We start from the raw sequence: 20,469 nt of genomic DNA on the forward strand, positions 1-20,469 counted from the left end.
AGGACGCAGCCACATCAGCGACCTGGCCCCTACACACCTTCCAGGGGCTGCACTTCTCTGCTCGGGCCACTTGGCCCTTTCTACCAGGTGTCATCTGTTCCTCAGGCTATTCCTCCCTGCAGGGCAGCGAGGGGGAGGGGCTGGGGACAGAGACAGGACTTCCCTTCAGGGCTGGTTGACAACCAGAGCGCTGCCTGCAGTCTCCCTGCTCACCGGCCACAGCACCCTGCACTCGCCCCCAACTCCTGCCTTTGAGGTGGTGAGGGCAACGGTGAAGTCATTTTGGGGCAGGGAACAGGGGACCCCGCTTCTGTTTTCTTCCGGAAAAACACTCTTTGACCACACCAGAGTTTGATTGGATTAAAAAAGTGTATTGGATTTCCAATACTAAATAAAAACATGAAATAGTTTTTTTAAAAAGCCATAGAGTTTACAGCATCAACTACAGAAAAGGCCAAACAAGTGTGTACAGAGACTAGTCCCCAGCAGTCCTCCAGGCCCCCCTCCAGCAGGCGACAAGGCAACAGACGCGCGGGCTCCGGATCCCCCTGAAGGAGGCTGCTGCGCGGCCGCTCAGCTAGGACGTTACAAGACACACATGGTTTAATTCCAAAAATCACAGGAAAATGTAAGAAAATGTATTAAATTGTGAAAAGGTGCAATACAGAATAGCTTTCCTTTTTAATTTTAAAAAATCCCCCGACTTTGAACAGTTACTTTATTTAAAAATAGGCCCCGCCCCCCCGTCCCAGCTCTGTGGCAGTATCCAGGTTCCAAGGCCCTGAGGTAACACGAGTGTCGGGGGTCACGGGAGGGAAAGCCCCGAATACCGAGCACGTTTCTTTGGGCAAAAGGTAAGACAGTTTCTGGGGAATCGAGCCCTCCTGGTGTCCCGAGTGCTCTGAGTGCTCTGTTCAGGGTCGGGTGAAGTGCACTGGTTTTCCGCAGTCCGCGACAGGCCGGCGGCGGCGGGAGTTCCGGCATTGCACTTTTCATTGCCCCCAAAATAATAAATACAAAGAGTTCGTCTTCTAAAAAAGCAAATATGTGTTAAGACCTAAAAAGGGGAAGTGACCAATGTACAAAGGCAAGCGGGGTGCCTGCGGGGCCGGGGCGGGGCCCCGGGGCCGGTGGGCTGGGCGCCCCCTGGTGGTCTCAGCGAGCTGACCTCTTCTTGGCTACAGAACCGGAGTCTGATGTGCCTCCTACACTGCCTTCCTGCACCGTCTTCTGGGGAGTGGTGGGGAGTAGGGGAAAATGCTTGAGGGTCAGTCCTGTGTTTTTTCGGAATAGATTCTCAATAGTTAAAACAACAACAACAACAACAAAGAAAACCCACCTCAGCTCCTTACCTTTTTAAGACAAAGAACGTGAGAACTGTTTGCAAAGGCAAAGGCTTCTGTGTGTATGGCCGGGCCTCTCAGAATTACTTCCGCAACCTCCTGCTACCCGGTTCTAAGAAGGGCTTCGCTGAGCTGCTGGGATGGAGGAGGGGGCAGCTGCCTCCTCTGTCCCTGTCCCCTGCTATCTACAACGTTCAGAAAGGAGAGCCTCGTGGGGTCTGCAGCCCCTGCCTGCTTCTTCCTGGGAATGCTTTTCCTAAGCGGCTCTGACAGCCAGGCTGGCCGAGGACAGAAGCCAGAGAGAAGCAAGGAGTCCTGTGTGGAAACAAGCTCCTTCCTTCAGCTCCGCCCTCCCCCAGGGAAACATGACAACAGCAGGAAAGGGGCTCCATCTTTTCCCCAGGTTTCCCAGGAACAGGCTCAGGCTCTTGTCCTGTTCTGGCCTCACTCCTGTAGTTGGAAATACGGCACTGGCTCCTCAGCACGGACACTTGTATCAGGGTAGGACCAAGACATCATGGCAGCTAAGTTCTCGAACTCACCTATTGCACAGAAGAATTTTTTTTAAACTAGATCCAAATGACACTCCAGTTGCAATTTAGTGACAATAGAGATGGACATGCCAGGAAAGGACAATAAAGAAGATGCTTCCATTCTCTGCAGGCTTCTGGAAGAAAGTACATCGACTGAAACATTCACAGACCTCAGCAGCCCCTCCATTTCGTATTCCCAACCCCTCGGCCCACCCCCACCCCAATACTTTGAAACTGCACAGAAAGCAAGAAACAAGTCTTTTCCATGTTACATTTCATTCAAATAGATCTGTAATCTCACAGTGATGAGAGGAGAAAGTCAGGCCTTTAATAATTATAATAAAAAAATAATAAAAAAGCTTACAAACAGCAATGCAACATTTCCTCCCCCCTCAAAGTGATGGATTAACAGCTGGTAGAGGATGCAATGACTCGGAATTCAAAAATAAAAACAAAAACAAAAAACAAGCCAACCCCTGGGACAACCCACACTGTCAATGACTTTCCATACATAATTCAAACAAGCAGTCAAATGTCAACCACTTGTGGAGAACACCACGGACTCCGTTGGTTTTTGATAGTGTTTTTCTTTTGAAGGTAAAATAAAATAGGACACAAACAAAATCGTACATAAATGCCGATGTCTACACTCCACAGAGGCGATGCAGTTGCAGCACGAAGACACAGCCAGACCACAAAGTGAAATGTAGGTCGTCGCACTTCTTGCCTCTTCCCTGGACACAAAAGTTTGGCCCATGGTGCCCAGTCCTGCAGGGTGTCAGCAGGCAAAGGGAAGCCGCCTCGACGCAGGCTTCTTCCAGGCTGACCAGGAGAAGGCAGGTGGCCGTGCCCGGAGCCAGCCCCACACAGGGGCGCTGGCCGGTCTGCTCGCTCGCTCTGTGTTCTCAAGTGCTGTCCTCACGTGCTCTGTACAATCCTTGCTTTCCAGGCTCCGTCCCAAGACTTCTAGACCCAGGTCTGCAGTCACGTCCTGGGGAAGGTCGTCATGCTGTCGTGATGGCATTTAGGTCCTTCATTAGTCCTTCCAGGTGGGCCATCTCTTTGGTCAGCTCATCTGGTTCATAGCTCTACAGGAAAGAGAAAGCAGATAAACCCTCAGCATGATTCCTGGCTCAGAGGAGATACTCACTGTACACCTGCTCAATGAATGAGTGCGTCTGCTTCACCCTTCTGGGCCAGCACAGAGGATCAGTGCGACCAGCACACTGGCAGGCATGGGACACGCATCTAGACATTGTGGCTGGGCTGGTGGCCCAGGAACTTACACTCTCGGAGTCTTCCAGCATCCTTGTGGTCTCCTGCACTTCAGGGGCACTGGGAACCACCACTGGCATAGGAGGCCGGCTCCTTCCTAAAGTCCCAATGGAGGCTGTCTTCACCGAGTGAATGTGATGGTTCAGAGCTGAGGGGGAAACGCACCATCAGGTGTATGGCTGAGCCCACTCCCCTCATTGTGCACCAAGGCAACTAAGTTCCAAATACTGCTTCAGGGTGAGAGACAGACCCAGACCCAGCGCACAGATCTTGCTCTGAAAAGGCTGCACTAGATGGAAGGAGGGAGAAAGTGCAGCATCTCAGAGGCCAGAGAAAACATTCCATTTGGCTTTGGAAAACTAATCTACTCCGAAAGTGTGGTGGTCCATGGAACCCTTGTAGGATGTCTAGGAGATCAAAATTCTTTTCATAATAATAAGACATTTTTCACCTTTGCACTGATTGTCTGAAAGCAACAGTGCGTAAAACTGCTAGAGCCTTAGCACAAATTGAGGCAGTGGTACCAAACTATAAAGTCATCCGCTAACACGCCTTGCAATGAAAAAAAAAAAAGTCAGTTTAACTTAAGATCCTTACTTCATCCTGAATGAAGTAGTAAAAATCACTTTATTAAATCTCAACCTTGATGACACATCTTTTCACGGAGAGTCTGCACAAAGAACTCCTGTTACATATTTAAGGATGGTGGCTGTCTCAGGGAAGGCATTTGTGACGGCTTGAGTTACAAGTGCAACTGGTGCTTTTATCACGAAACACCAATGTTAGTTCAAAGAAAAACTGAGAAGACAAACCAGTTATTCAGACTTGAGCATTTGTAGACGTTTTCTAGAAAGTACATAAAGCTGGTCACTTCAAGAAAAACAATGGATGGTACTTACTGCCAATGATAAAATTTAAGTTTCAAGTAAAAATCAGAATCCTGAAAAACTTATGTCTGCCACCATGAGCTTCAGAGCCTCCCAATACTTACAGCCTTTGGAGATATTAATAAATGTATTTTTAGATAGTATATAATGAAATAGGTCAAGACTTGGAGGATCTGTGTAATTTACTGAACCAGTATATTCCAAATGACTAATGTGTGGTGTTTGATATCACGCATTCAAAGTACAAGAAAGATGGATTTTAATGGAACAGAGTATGAACAGTTCATGGATATGGTTTCTGATTCCACATTACAAACAAACTCGTAAGTAACTACAACTTCTTGCGTATTGCTATAGTATCAAAAAAGAACATCCACTTATCTGAACAGGTTACAAAACTACTCTTCCCTTTTCCTACTTCTTATCTGTGAGGCCAAGGTTTTCTTATATTTCAACCAAAATAACATACTGCAATAGACTGAGTGCAGAAGCAGGTATGAGAATCCAGCTCCCTTCTATCAAGCCAGACATTACAGAGATTAGCAAAAACATAAGACAGTATCACTTTTCTCACTGTATTTTTGTTTTGAAAAGTTATTTTTCATAAAAATAGGCTATTTATCTTAAAATGATAGATTTGTTGCTATTTTTAAGTGCATTAGTAAAACAGCTTAAAATTTTGTTTTAATTTCTAAAATAGTAATTATTGACAGATATAGCCCATGTAAAGAAAAGCTCTCTTATGGTCTCAATAGCTTTTATGAGTATAAAGGGGTCCTGAGACCAAAAAGCTTGAAAACCACTGACTTATTCTAAAACAAACCATCATAACAGATAATAATGTGGAGAAGTGGGGAAAAGCATGCCTTTCAGGTCAAGGGACTTTGTTGGGCCACGTGAACTTGAGGAATACAGACTTCCCAGCCAAAGGGCCCCCTCACTTCCATGTCATGGCCTCCTTCGATCCCTAAATCCTTCTCTAGTTTGTAGGAACCCTACAGAGTGAAGGACTTCTGGGAGGCTGAGTGCATTGGATCTGTTGCCCATACCCACGGTCACTGGATTTTACCGTCAAGGATTCTGCACCCAAAACATGATTTGAAAAGTCAGCCTTCACTCCCCACCAAATTATTCTCTGGTTTGTATGCATTCCCCAAGGAGGGGAGCCCATGTACTTCCTGAGAGGGGCAATGACTTTCAGCTACTCTAAATTGCTAGGATAAGCTTGGAAGATACTTTCTTTGTTATTTTCAAAGAAGAAGTAACTTTTGCCATAAGCCAGAGCCAAAGGGTCCCTCCAGTGGTGCCGCCGTCCTCACTCACCTTGCTGGGATAGTAATGGTGTGCTTGGCAACGCGGGATCATAGGTGGGAGGACCTGGGGGCGGGATTGCCGGCACAGCAAAGCTCTTCAATGGGTGGGAAGGGCGAACGTGGGCTGTAGGAAGACTCTGGCCTGAATCTTCCTCTTGGGAGCTGGCCAAGTAAGAGGAACTGGTAGCACCTTCAGGATCCTGGTGATCAGTACAGCATGTTTGAGACGAGGAGGCTGGCATGGTGTCAGTGCTGGGTGTATTTCGAACAGATTCTACAGCAGGAAAGTCTAAATGTTAGCATTTCTTCTACCATTAAAGATATGCACATACTAGGGTTCTGGTTCCTTCTAAGGGCCCCTGAAACCACTTCAATAAGCACTTAGGATCAGTGCTAGTCCAAGGGAACATGGTTTAGCACCACTGCCAAGGCCAGGTAGGAATGGACTAATCTAAGAGAGTCCCAGAGAATTTTGTCAACCAGCTGCTCTGCTGGAATCTTCTCACCTACACAGCTAAGTGGTCACAATTTTACAGATTTAAAGTTCTCCTCAGTACTTACTGTGGAGTACACAGAAAAGTTCCTGAGACTACGGTCTACTAAGATAAAAGTAAGTATAAAAGGAGATTAAAAACATCACTCCTTGACTGACAGCCTTAGAAGCTGGTCTTTCACAGATAACACGTCTAGTCACTGAGGCTGCCTGCGTACCTGACAAGTAGCCGCCCACAGGCTTGGTGGTTACTACAGGAGAGGTAATGCCTAAGGTCTTAAATGCCCTTTGCGGACTGTGCACAGCCTCACCACAGCGACAGCCCCACAGCTCAAATGAGACCTGGACAACCACATAGTCCAGAGGTCTGAGAATAGCTTTAAGAGCATGCCCTATGAAGGGTGTTTGGGTCCAGAGGGAAAAACAGGGGTAGATCAGCTTGCAGAAGGGGAAGACTAAGGAAGAACACTGACAATCTAAAAATATGTGAAGAGGAGTCAGAGCTCTTCTAGAAAGCAGGATGGGGGGATGGAAAAAGCACTGGCTTTGGAGTCTGATAAACCTGGACTCTAATGGCACACTAGCTGGGTGAATGTGGCGGTCACTGAAACTCTCTGAGTCTGTTTCTTCACCTACAAAACAGGGAGAATAAAACAATTCACTGAGGACTGAAAAGATGTATGAAATGTGCTGAACACAGGACCTGGATAACTGATAAGGCTCTTTTCTTTGTAAATTACTGAGTACTTACTCTGAGCCAGGCACTACGCTATGCTCTTCAGACTCATTAGCTCACTCAGTCCTCATAGTAACTCAGAAGGCACTGGGAGGTTAGGCACCACCCAAGGACGCAGGTAGAATGGGCATGGTAGGGATCAGAATCCCTGTGCTCGGACGCCCATGCTCTGAAGTACCACGTCAAACTGCCCTTTCATGTCCAGTGCCACGTGGCCCCTGACCCTGCAGGGGCAGAAGCAGCACCAAGACCCATGCTGACCATGCAAGGAGACCCTTTCAAGCAGCATGAGCTGGTGTAGACCAATGTCCCTGTCCTGAGGAGAGGCCTGGAGGCACCAGCTCCTGTAAATAGGCTGCGCCAGTTAGCCAGGAGGACCTCCCCTGACTCCTAGCCTTCAACCTTAAAAGGGAAAGTACTCTTTTAAGTAGTAATGCATGAGCAGCCTGCAGAAATCCAATCTATTTCCCTGCCTTTGTTGGTGAGGTATCACTGAATCTGTTCTCTTGAGCTCTTAGGAGACAAGTCATGCCAGTCATGAGTGCTACTCCCTTCTCTTAAAGACCTTGGGTCTCAGGGATGAGGGACTCATACACCCTCCCCAGTGCTGAAGGCCTGGCTGTGATAACCTGACTAGGCCTAGGTCACTTCTCATCCTCTCAAGAGGTGCACCGAGGACCTCGTTTCTTGTGCTTGCTTAAAGGCCACAGCCACAGCTGGGAGCTGCTGGCCCACACTCTGTGTGATCCTGGGCTGGGGATAAGCCGGTCAGGGAGGGTTGCTGGGGTAGCAGAGAGAGAGACAGGCTCCAGCCCGGACCCTGCCAGCCTGTATCGGCAGACAGGTTAGGTCGACTCTGGGCACACAGGCCTACCTTAGCTGTCTCAACTGCCTTAATTTCATATATAAACTTCTGAGGGCCAAAGAGATGGTAGGAAATGTAAAAGAGGAAGATGGGGTTGCCTACATGAGTCAGAACCCTGGCCTACTGCCCCAGACCAGGGCCACCTTGTGGTGTAACTGCAGAGAGCACCAGGCACACTATATTCTCAGTGAAGGGTGTGCCCTGAAAGTGTACGACACCACTGGCTCACAAGGAAAACTATGCTGTAACTAAACTTCTGCTTGGTGAGGGGTCTACTTCCTGACTGACTAACCTCTCAGAGTTTAAGACACACAGCTCACACTGGCCAAGGACTTGAATAAATGGAAAGTGCTCTTCCTACATCAAGCGGTGGTGACAGAGTAAATGGTCTCTAGGGCAAGGAGTGCCCTGGCCAGTCCCAGTCACGCCCAGCCTGCATGTACAGGGCTGGTGGCAGCGCGGAGCTCCAGGGATGCAGAAAATACAATGCAGATTGTGAGAGAATGCAGATCATTCTAGAGATTTGCTCTATGTTTCAAATCTATCTTCAGTGACCTTCTCAGTCATTAGTTTACCTTCTTTATCTCCCTGGTCATTAAAGTGAGGAACCCTCTAGTGATGCAGATCGTTACTTTGTCCTCTCTTCATTCTCTGCCAAAGTCCGTATAGACTAGTGCTTTCAGCAGCATTAGACCACCTGAGTGAGGGCTGCTTCTTGCCAACGTCCAACCCCCTCCTAGTCTGAGAGGAAGGAAGAGGGGCTAATCTGATTGGAAAGAGCCTGCCATACACTCTGAAAGGCCCACAGCCTAGTGGGTGGTATTCCTCTGTCTTAAAAATGGAGAAACAGAGTTAGGACACAAAAATGCTTTCTAAGAGCAGATGTGGAGGGCTGCTCTCTGGTCCCCGTTCTGAGACTATGTCTGTGAGGCAGAGGGTGGTTCTCCATACAGCCTCCAACAGACAGACTTTCCCTGGGGCAGGGCCCCAAACCTGAATCTGGAGGAAGAGAGTAGTAAGGCTAATTTTAGACATGGCTTTAAGTGGTGTTGTCCAAACCAAGTAAAGGTTTTGGGAGTCGGTAGGTGTCTAAATAAAGCTTTGACCTTCATTTGATGTTCTGGGTATGTTTCAAATTGATCAAAACTTAAAATGAGGGGGAATGTTACTGGCAACCCAAACTTCTAGCATGAGGTTTTGAGGTGCTTTTAAAATGGAATTCCCTTAAAATTCCCTTATTCTCCAGAATGACCAAAATTTAGTTCTACTAGTAATGTCATAACTATTAATAGGCAAGTTTCAAATGGCGGAAAAAGAACATACTGTACATATGAGAAGCTACTAGATTTTTACCTTAAAACTAAGAAGATGAACATTCATCCTCATCTAATGAGGAATAACAGTATTTGTTTCATTTACTCTTCACTTTCACAATTTCCTCCTTAAAACAGTTTTGATAATGCTATTTCCTGAGATATCCCAGCTGGGGCATGTTTGTCTGGCAATGTATTTCTTTAAATGCACTGCAGATTTTTAGGCTAATTTCCTACCTGGTTTTTAGAGACGATCTATGTCTGTGCAGCCCCTTCTAACTTCAGTCGTCCACCGGGCACAGCCTGAGGTTTACAACCCGAGGCACAGAATTCAATGTGGCCCCGTGGTGTTCCCCCTCACTCTGGGCCACAGCAAGAGTATTCAGTGAGACCTCAGATGAGAATTAACTTCCGGCTGCCCTCCAGACCCTCCCAACATTGGAGTGACTGCGAGGCAAAGGCTACCTCTAGTGTCTGAAAATCACTCAGAATGAGTTTTCCTTTCAGACTGGAAGATTAAAAAAATAAAGAAACTGAAAACATGACTGAATTAAGATGCAACTTGATGGAACAGGACACGGTTATGTGATTGGAGTTACTATGTTTTCACTGAAAGAACACCTTGAACTGAGCGCTTAACAACTTGGGGGGAAAATGGGGTGAATTTTACAGAAACAAATTTGAGTCAGTAACAGAAATGTTATGATACATAAATAACACAGAAAAATTCCAAACCCTTCTAATCAGGGCAAGTCCTTCCCCATCTGGGCTTGCCAACTCCCGGAATGCTTTCCATCGGGGGCTAGAGCCTCATCTCTCACCTGTGGAATTGGCCCTGTCTGAAAGGGACAGGGATGTGCCAACGGGCCACGGGCTGCCCGGGTGGTAGAGATGACTGCGGGCTGGAGGAGCGAGGCTGCTGGAGTGGAAATGATGGTGAGGGTTATCGAGGGGATGGATGGGATGGGCACTAATCACAGCTGTGAACGAACACAAGACAGAGAAGTGCTTAACGTGCTTGCACACACACACAGTACAGTTCAAGAGCAAAGCCAACCCTGACCCTCCCAAGCAGTACGACTGTTCCCTTGACTTCTGGGTGGCAGCTGGATGTGAACAATTAGCCATGGATTTTAATTTGTTTGTTTTTTTTTTTTTAAATCAACACACTGCTATGTATCTGTCTACACACACACACACACACACACACACACACACACACAAACACGCACACATGCACACACACACACACAGAAAAAAAAAACCTTGGAGGAATATGTACTAAAATGTTAATGGGGACTATCTTGTGGGGAAGAGTAGTCAGGAGTCAAAAAAAATTTTTTTGGTTCATCTGTATTTTCCAATTCTACAATAAACATGGATTACATGAGTTATCAAAAATAATCTATTTGAATATGTCCCAAAATATAAATCCATAAGCAAACACATAATAGTTTAGGTTTCTATCATTTTTAATCCTGCTAAAAAAAAAGAGAAGTCTCTTTACCTTCTAGTATATTCCTAACACATTTGGTTTTTTCTTACAGTTGAATGAGGCATGCAATAGGCACTGAGGCTGAATGAATGAATAGTTGCTTAATCAGTTTTCATATCTTGAAAGGACGCAAATGGAACTGAACTCCAATGCAGTATGAAAAGTATGGAACACAGACAGGCCTATGGCATCATCTCTGACCGCTTCTCGTCTGGGAGCTCAGTGACACCCATTCACATTTCACAATATAAATGGATCTTTCCTAATTGCCTCTTTCTTTCCCACAAAGGCTAAGGAATTAAATTTGCTGCATTTAGCTAACGAATCCAAATTTCCACACAGATATTCCATATACAACTTTCTATGAAGACAAAACACTTCTTTAAATGAAGCTTCATTATCAATCAAGATGCAAACAAAATCAGAAGCCTAGCTGGGAACAAGCTTCTCTTAGGTCCTCCCTTAGAGCACTTTTAGAAACAGAATGTTTAAGACCAACATGGTCAGTGCTAAACCCCTCAAATAGGCAAATAGGTGGGGCTGACTAGGTACACAGGGGATCTTTTTTTCTCTAAGAAAGGGCTTCACAAACTATGACAAAACTTAATTAGCCTTTCGAGTCTATTAAATGTCTCTGTCATCAAGGATCTCCCTAGATCTTTGTGGGGCCACTCAAAATTACTCTTGTGAGGAAAAATCCTAGACGATAAACTAGATGCTTTCATTCTCCAGCTATTTCCTGTCGTGGCCACTTGCTAGCCAAGCAGATGGCTCAACTAAGAGACCAGAAAGCTCAGGTGGTCCTTTGGAATAAAAAACTTGGAAAAGCTTGCAGAGCAGGGTTCAGGGCACTCTGGGAGTCAGTATTTCCTTTAGGGGAAGATAGGTGGTTTTTAGGAGCAAGTAGCTTCAGAACCAGCATTTTCTAGAATCAAAGCTAGGACGAGGGGAAGAAGGTTCCTGATTTTTTTTACCTAGGAAATACAACCTGAAAGGCATTCTAGGTATGCAGGACTCTAACAAAAACAGAACTGACTTCCTCTTTTGAAAGGCATTTCCAGCCTTTCCAAGTTGAGTAAGTAGAAAAAGAAAACAATGTGAAAGTGCCTGCCTAGAACACAGCGGGCAATCACTAGCTGTCAGCTGACTTGGATCCTGATGTTTCTGAGCAAAGCCTTGTACAAGGCTCACTGAGCGCAGCCCAATGTTGGCAACAGGAAGGTGGACGGTGAAGACAGACTCCAGTGAGCCCCAGCCTGAGAAAAAGAACTGGACCCTTGGGCGGAAAAGAAGATCTTGAAATCCGAAGGTCACAAGAATATCAGGGTACCTGGTTTCAGATTCTTGAATTAAAGATTCCACTCACTCACCCAACCAATAACACTGCATGTTTATGTGTACACCTTACCCATCCCCCAAAAAAAGAAAAAAAGAAAAAAGAACTGTTACCAACTGGTACAACATAACTTTTCTCCTTACCATTTAAAATTAAGCTGGTTCAGGTAAAAACTAAAATCTTATACAACACAAATAAGCAGTCAAGCTACCATCTTCCTATAAATTAAAAGCAACTGGAATGGATTAATTTACTCTTTTCAGACATTTATGTTTCTAAACCTAGGGGACTCCATCCTGGGCACCTCTTACAAGAGGAAAACCATGTTTATTCCCCTGTATGTTTCCAAGTTCAGGCTCTTCATTTTTCATCACTATCCCTAAGCAAAAACTACTTTGTGCAGAAATGACCTATTAATGAATTGGATCTTTCTCTTCCAAAGCTAATGTTTAGAGTCTAGTGCCTACATAACTGTGCACAGTGAGTGTGCATTTCCACACTTCAGTATATCACCAGTTTCCAAGTATAGAGAGCTATGGTTCACTTCTTTGTGTGTAAGGTGTCTGTGATTTAAATCTCTGCCATTTGTCGACCGAGAGATGGCTGAGAGTTCTGAAGTCAGACATCTTAAGAAATGAGTAACAAATTCAAAGGTTTATTTAAGTTAAACTGAAAAGTGATCTAATGGATGCTTTCAGGATAGGCAGTGTTAAGGCTTACTGGGCACTTGTTCAGCTTAGAGTGGGTACTTCCAAAGTTTTTAAACTTGCTATTAGTAGGCAGGTGGTTCTGTATCCCTCTAGGATGGCACAGGACCTGCTGCTGAGAGCCCCACTGTGGTCTGAATAGCTTCCCTGCCTTGAAAACAGTGACAAGGGGAGAGGACACAGTAGTTTGAAAAAAAAATTGGTCTTTCCCATTGCTTTTGGGTTTTCAATCATGATATTTAACTTTGGATTTCAAATATTATTAAAGAAGGCTAGGTGGCTTTTATGCTTATCAAAGTGAGGCATAGTCAAATAAGGTTGAAAAATTGTGTTTTAAAAACTGTTTTATAAACTTAAAAATTCTCTAAAATATAAAGTCCATTAGTTAAGAAAAAATTCCACAAGTGCCCAATCAACACTAAGTGTGTATAAGGAAGTCTAGGGAATACTGTGAAATCTGGCTTCCCCATTTTTCCCACAGAGACGCTATGCACACTGTCAGGGAGACTGGTGACTTTCCTGTTCCTGAGAGACTGCGGGAGTTGGCTTTTTAGCTTATTTATCTAAAGAATAACAGTCTCAAGAATAATATTAACTGCAAAATATGTTTGGTATTTCTTCCTTCAAGGTGCCAGCTTCAGTGGGTTATCTTCTATGTTAGGATCAAGTGAAGTTAACGAGATCATTCACAGTTGCTCCCCAGAATGACTACATACACTGATAGCACAGGGCAAATGAGAGGCTTTTAACTTACGCTGGGGTGGCTGGGAGTCAAAAGGCATCATCATTTTTGGTCTCATTCCTCGCCTTCCAGCCAGTGTAGACATGCTGTCCTCTGACTCATGCCCTAGACATCAAATACAGAGGTTAGTTACAAGCATGTGCCTTAGGCCACTAAGTAGGCTCAGCAGTAAAACATCTCCAGAGGGGGGCTCAAGGACTCACAAACAACATAATGGGGCTGAGGTGTTTCTGCAGGAAGTGAAATAAAGAGGCAAATAATCAGTAGTGCATTATAGGAAGTCTCTGCTGAGAGTCAATGCCGTTGACATAATGCTGACTACCAGGCTTCAGAGTGGTCTGTGAGTAAGAGCATCCAGACCAGAACATTCTGAAAACCACAATGACAGGTGGACTCCAAATGAAGGGACAGGATGAAATGTACAGACATGGGTTTGGCTGTCCCAAATGTTTGAGTATCAAGTTGGTGACACGTGAGAGGAGACCTAACAAATTGAGAAAGCTATCTCATCTGGGTACAGAATCTTTCCTCCACGACAAGCTAGCTATTTTTTTTTCCTTCAGGTTAGCTACTCTACCTGATGTTGACCAAATCTCACCACACACATTCCTCTAAACCTCACCTTGCATAGGAATCACCAAACTGAGGCAACTGTAGAAAATGGAAAATGATTTAAATGGAAACAGTCTCCCAACATTTGGGGGTAACCTGCACCTCTATATGAGTTCCGCCTTTGATGGATGTTGCTGTCCATGGAATTGTCAACTGGTGTGATATCTTGAGAGTTCCGAGGAATTGGAGTATCAGTCATGATGGGATTTGGGTCTGGAGACTTATCGATGGGTTTCAGCTCCAGTCTCTCATGATGGATCCAGAGGTCTGGGGGTTTGACATCTTTGGAGTTCCCTTTGTACTTGTGGGAGCCATTCACTGATTTGCAAGCAGCTCGTTTCCTAGGCACAAATTTAAGAGGGTTTTTTTTTTATTTTAAAAAAGTAGCGCTTTTGGACATATCTGTCAAAAGGCCTGAATGACTAAAACTGCCCTTCTGAGAGATGCTTCAAGCAAGCAGAAACTTAAAAACACACAAATGAAACAACAAAAAACTGGGCAATAAGTTCACTTCTGGGAATAGTTAAGTGTATCTCTGCTTTGTCCATACATATTTAGAGATACATAAAGGGCTTACTTGACTACTGTTTTGTGACTATTTTTTTTTTTTTTTTGAGTATCAACAGATTAGACAGCATTTTAAGATTAAACAATCTCTGAGGCAGAAGGTTTCTCCTCCCGTTCCAGTGAATAGATAGAAAACATTAATTAGAAATGTAACAGTGGAGCAGAGGTAGAGTCTATGGCTCGTAAAAGAGGAAGGGAAGATTTTAGGTAACCCAAACTGAGACTGCCAAACAGGTAAAGTCACGAAAGCGGATGATAGTGTCTACTCCTCTCTGTCTTAATTTCTCTATTCACTCACTCATTCATTCAATAAGCATTTATTAGGTGCCCACTGTATGCCAGTCAATCCCTGTGCTGGCTTCTTGTGCCCACAGCATTTCTGGTCAAGTGAGGAAGACAGATATTGAACTAAGTATTTTAAAATATTCTGACCTTAATGAAATATCACAAGTTATAGTTACTTCTTAATAGCTGCACATAAGGTGGAGAGGAAGAGGTGACGCTGAAGTTAAGACTCCATGGAGGAAGGGCAAAAAATGCCTTCCAGGTGATGAAATAGCTTATGCCAAAGCCCTGCAGCAGAGCACAACACCCTGGGGTATCAGAGGGATTTTAAAAAGTCCTTAGTGGTGGGAGCACAGTGAACCATGGGGAGAATGACAGGAAATGATGGTGGAAAGGCAGCCCAGATCATAAAGGGCTTTTAGAGACATGCCAAGAGTTTAAATTCCCTCTATGGGTAATAAGGAACTGCTACATGGTTTTAAGCAGGAGAGTAAGGAGATCAATTCTGAGTTAAAAATTTATGCTAACTGTGGTGTGAAGAACGGATTTAAATGGGGTAGGGGAGAGAATAGGAGACCAAACAGGATGCTACTGCAATAGTCTTAGCCATGATTGCTGGTGGTCCAGGGCAGTGGAATGAGGGAAAGGGGCACACCTGACAGCTATATAGGAGGCATAAATGACAAGACATGGTAAATAAATGATGTGGGGTGAGAGTTAAGAAGCAAGAGGAGCAGATGATGAAAATAAGGTTTGAGGCTAAGCCATTTACTAACATTGGGATGAATGGGGTAGAAGCAGGTTTGACAGATAAGATTATAAATTCTGTCTTGGAATGCTGAGTGCCTCTGAGACACTCAAGCGGAAATGCAGAAGAGGCAACTGATGTGCAAGTCTGAGACTCAGAAGAGAGGCCTTGGGTAGAGACAGAAACACAGAAGTAACTGGAATGCCAACAGCAAATGAAGCCAGAGGAGCAGATATCACTGGAGAAGAGCATAGAGGGAGAAGGAAGACTAGGACCAGACCCTAAGGAAGGTTTGTATGATAGGAGGACCTGTGAAGATAACATACAATCATGAAATATAAATGAAGAGAATGTTTCAAAAGGAAGGAGTAGTTGAATTAAACACTGTTGAGAGATTAAGATGAGGACTAAAACACGTCTGCTGGCTTCAGCAGTATGGAGGTCATCGATCCTTAGCAAAAGCAATTTTGATAAAGTGGCAGGAGCAGAATCCAGATGGAAAAGGACTGAGGCACGAGTAAGCAACGGAAGGATGGATGAGTGGACACAATGGTCAAGAAATTCTGTGAAGAGAAAGACAGGGGTTTGTAAATGGCCAGTCGTGAGGACGATGCAGTAGAACAAGAGTTATAATTATAACGATTTAAGATGAAAGAGGTCTGAGGACACTTAACTGGTGAAGGGAACAGAACCAAGAGGGAGTGAAAGTTGGCTGTGCTAGAAAGGGGGTAACAGCAACTATAAGGTCTTAGAAAGGTGAGAGCCACTAAGACCCAGAGGATAAATGAACTGGCTTCAGGTAGGAGGAAGTATGTTGAGGAAGGTTTTTGGATCCAATGGTGGTACCTGGAGGTAGTGCTCATCTGCCAAGGGTAAGGAGGCTAACGAGGAACGTGTTGAGAAGCGATGGGGCCCTAAATGCTCGGTCATCACTGGGGTTGTAAGAGTCTATAAACAGCTATAATTGAAACGGGAGATACTTCAGGTATCAGAGAGGAAGACAAGTAGTAAGAAAAGCTCATATATATTTTTCAGTATTCATGGAACACCTGGAAAGATGGTCACTGGGGGAGGGGGAGGGAAAGCTCCATGAAGACCCAATACAATTCTTTTTTAAAAAATGTTTATTCAGGGGCACCTGGGTGGCTCAGTTCGTTAAGCATCTGACTTCAGCTCAGGTCATGATCTCGAGGTTCATGAGTTTAAGTGCCGCATCAGGCTCTGTGCTTATGGCTCAGAGCCTGGAGCCTGCTTTTGATTCTGTGTCACCCTCTCTCTCTGCTCCTCCCCCACTCACCCTCTGTCTCTGTCTCTCAAAAATAAATAAACATTATCAACCACAGGAAAAAGTCTGGAAAACTTCCAAAAACATGGAGGTTAAAGAACACCCTACTAAAAAATTAATGGGCCAATCAGGCAATTAGAGAATAAATTAAAAAATATATGGAAACAAATGAAAACGAAAATATAATTCAAACTTTATGGGATGCGGCAAAGGCAGTCCTAAGAGGAAAGTACATTGCACTCCAGGCCTATNCCACATAGAAAACCCGACAGACTCTAGCAGACGCCTACTAGAACTGATCCATGAATTCAGCAAAGTTGCAGGGTACAAAATCAACATACAGAAATCAGTTGCATTTTTATACACCATAATGAAGCAACAGAAAGAGAAATCAAGAAACTGATCCCATTGACAATTGCACAAAAAAACATAAAATACCCAGGAATAAACCTAACCAAAGATACAGGAGATCTGTATGATGAAAACTACAGAAAACTTAGGAAGGAAATAGAAGAATACACAAAGAAATGGAAAAACATTCCATGCTCATGGATCAGAAGAATAAATATTGTTAAAAAGTCATTACTGTCCAAATCAATCTACACATTCAACACAATCCCAATCAAAATTGTACCAGCATTCTTCTCAAAACTAGAACTATCCTAAAATTTCTATGGAACCACAAAACACCCCGAATAGCCAAAGTAATATTGAAGAAGAAAACCAAAACAGGAAGCATCACAATTCCAGACTTTAGCCTCTACTACAAAGCTGTAATCATCAAGATAGTATGGTATTGACACAAAAACAGACACGTAGACCAATGGAACAGAATAGAGAACTCAGAATTGGACCCACAAATGTATGGCCAACTAATCTTTAACAAAGTGGGAAGGAGTATCCAATGCAAAAAAGACAGCAGATGGTGCTGGAAGAAGTGGACAGCAACATGCAGAAGAATGAAACTAGATCATTTTCTCACACATACACAAAAATAAACTCAAAATGGATAAAGGACCTGCATGTAAGACAGGAAACCATCAAAACCCTAGAGAATAAAGCAGGAAACAACCTCCTTGACCTCAACCGCAGCAATTTCTTACTTGACACATCCCCAAAGGCAAGGGAATCAAGAGCAAANAAATGTTAATAAATAAAAAAAATAAAAAATAAAATGTTTATTCATGTTTGAGAGGCAGCATGAGTGGGGAGGGCCAAGGAGGGAGGAGGAGAGAGGATCCGAAGTGGGCTTGATGCTCACAGCAGTGAGCCCAATATGGGGCTCGAACTCATAACCTGAGCTGAAGTCAGACACTTAACTGACTGAGCCACCCAGGCAGCCCTCGGTACAATTCTTTTTAAACAAAAGGATCCAAGTCTGTAGCACATGCAGATTGAAGGACAAAGTAGAGAGCCTATTACCCACTCAGTTTCCTACCTCTCAATCTGAAGAATGAGTATTTTTTATTTACTCTGAATTTTAAATTCCCCAAAGCACTAAGGAATTATGTTGCTTTGTTTTTTTAGATTCTTTTAAAGATCTCAAGATAGATATAAAACTAAGTTCATAAAGGTAAATAAATGTGAAATGCCAAAGAAGCTTGTGGAAAAGTTCTAGAGTAGAAATAATGTCATCTCTGAGGCTTGAAGAGAAATCATTTTCTATAATCAAAAGGAGACAGGGAGAGGTGTAAGAGGCAGTGACCAGGGGGCTTGTAAAAGGAGCTCCCATTCCCTCAGAAAAGAAGTGCAATGCAAGATCTAGAAAGCTATTTTGTTTGGGCAAAAGAAAGATTGAACACCTCACATAATGTACACAAAGTGACATGAAGCTGTCACTAGTGGCAGTGACAGGGTAGTCAGACTGTACTTGTCCTCTGTAGTAAAAACAAATTCATTGTTATCAAACACATGTATCTTGCCTTGGGCAGACCAAGTCTGAGGGATAATCACAAACACTAACATGAACTTTCTCTCTTAGGCAGCAGTATCTCTATCTTATGATCTTTTATTTATTTAAAAAAATTTTAAAGTTTTATTTATTTTTTGAGAGAGACAGCATAAGCAGGGGAGGGTCAGAGAGAGAGAGGGAGACACAGAATCTGAAGACAGGCTCCAGGTTTTGAGCTAGCTGTCAGCACAGAGCCTGACGCAGGGCTTTGAACCCATGAACTGTGAGATCATGACCTGAGCCAAAGTTGGACGCTTAACCGACTGAGCCACCCAGGTGCCCCTTATGATCTTTTAGAATCAACTGAAGTCATTTTATTGCCCATAATGTGTATTTTGCTATTAGGGGTAACTCAGGAATCTTTTTACTTTTGGTATCTGTCTTGCTAGCCGGATACTATACAGGAGTTGAAAGTAGTGTTGGGTCAGGGACTCTGTCAAGTTCAGGAGCGTAGGCTGTTATCAAGCAGTATATAACTCAATCACCCAGCTATCTGCTTTAAACAACTACCACAACCCTAAATATCTCAGAGGAGTTCAGCGCTAACACTCACCTGACCCCCTGCTAATTTGATATGCCGATTATACATGAGCCTTTCTTATTCCCTAAATCAACCTCTTTGCCCACTGATACCCAACCTGCCCCTGTCACTCTGAACCTCAACTTCTACACTTGGTAGCACTTTCTGAAAAATATTCTTAAACTTAGATGTAGAATAAGAGGGCTGTGGTCTTCCATTTCAGGTGGTATTTGTGCCATGAAAAAGCTTGTAAGAATGTCCACAAACTCCTGTATAATCTGGTTCACGGTGTGCACTCCAAACAGTACTCCAGACCAGCAAGGCCGGACAGAGTCCACCTTCCTCTCCAGACCTGTTCTCTATGTGGCTCTGTGACTCGAGCAGTTAACTGAACTATATCTGCTTTACTTGGCCTCCAACGGATTTGGCCAAATGAAGCCACAGACAAGAGACTGGGGAGTAGAGGTTTTTATCCTGTCCCCTCCTTGCTGGGCTAGAGGCTGGCGGACATTACACTCCTGCGACCACACCCAGTTCCTATCAGGAAGCCTTCTCCTACCGCTTCAGACCTCTGAACAAAGCTCTCTGTTCTTCAGAAAGACCTCTTACCCTTGTAGGCCTAAGGGTGACAGTGTCTATCATGGCTGCTGGACCTTGGACATTTCTGCCTCGTTTCCTAATCCCACCTCTGACTTTGCGAATGGTCCTAAAGGGACCACTCAGGAAAGAGTTAGGAAAGAGAAACTTCATTTTACCCCTTTTGTGTGTGCCACCACTTTCCTGCCAGGACACTGAGTGAATACATTTATGAAAGCCATTCTTCTTTTCCTTTAAAAATATTTAAGGGACACGTGGTGGCTCAGTCAGTTAAGTGTCCGACTTTGACTCAGGTCATGATCTCACGGTTTGTGGGTTCAAGCCCTGCGTTGGGCTCTGTGCTGACAGCTCAGAGCCTGGAGCCTGCTTTAGATTCTGTGTCTCCCTCTCTCTCTGACCCTCCCCTGCTCACACGGTCTCTCTCTCTCTCTCAGAAATAAATAAAACTTTAAAAATTAAAAAAAAATATTTAAAACATCATTTTTCATGTTAGTTAACCTTTGAATAACATGGGATTGAACAGTAGGGGTCCATTTATATGCAGACTTTAGAAAATTTTTATTTAAATTTGTTAACATACAGTGTAATATTAATTTTAGGTGTATAATGTAGTGATTCAGCACTTCCGTACACCACCTGGTGCTCAACACAAGTGCATGCCTTAGACCCCATCACCCATTGAACCCATCTCCCCATCCACGTCCCTTCTGGTAACCATTGGTTTGTTCTTTATAGTTAGGAGTCTGTTTCTTGATTCACCAATCTCTTTTTATCCTCCCTTTGCTTATTTGTTCTGCTTCAAATTCCAAATGAGTGAAATCATATGGTTGTCTTTCTGTGACTTAATTCATTTAGCATAATAGTCT

The 20,469-nt window shown here is 44.0% G+C and overlaps 1 protein-coding gene across 1 annotated transcript in view; it reads right to left on the reverse strand.

The window, feature by feature from the left end:
• Positions 1–2,133: 2,133 nt before the first annotated feature.
• The window catches only part of NEO1 (neogenin 1), a 173,911-nt gene continuing 155,575 nt past the window's right edge, over positions 2,134–20,469 (reverse strand). Inside the window, exons 23-28 of the mRNA XM_077749000.1 lie at positions 13,753–13,991; positions 13,051–13,143; positions 9,580–9,738; positions 5,362–5,625; positions 3,163–3,299; positions 2,134–2,964 (exon numbers count right to left, since the gene is read on the reverse strand). Of these exons, the coding sequence (XP_077605126.1) occupies positions 2,881–2,964; positions 3,163–3,299; positions 5,362–5,625; positions 9,580–9,738; positions 13,051–13,143; positions 13,753–13,991 (976 nt within the window). The 3' untranslated portion in view covers positions 2,134–2,880. The remainder of the gene's footprint in view (positions 2,965–3,162; positions 3,300–5,361; positions 5,626–9,579; positions 9,739–13,050; positions 13,144–13,752; positions 13,992–20,469) is intronic.

The sequence above is a fragment of the Crocuta crocuta genome, unplaced genomic scaffold (genome assembly GCF_008692635.1).
Source record: "Crocuta crocuta isolate KB4526 unplaced genomic scaffold, BGI_CrCroc_1.0 scaffold130, whole genome shotgun sequence".
Taxonomy (NCBI): Eukaryota; Metazoa; Chordata; class Mammalia; order Carnivora; family Hyaenidae; genus Crocuta; species Crocuta crocuta.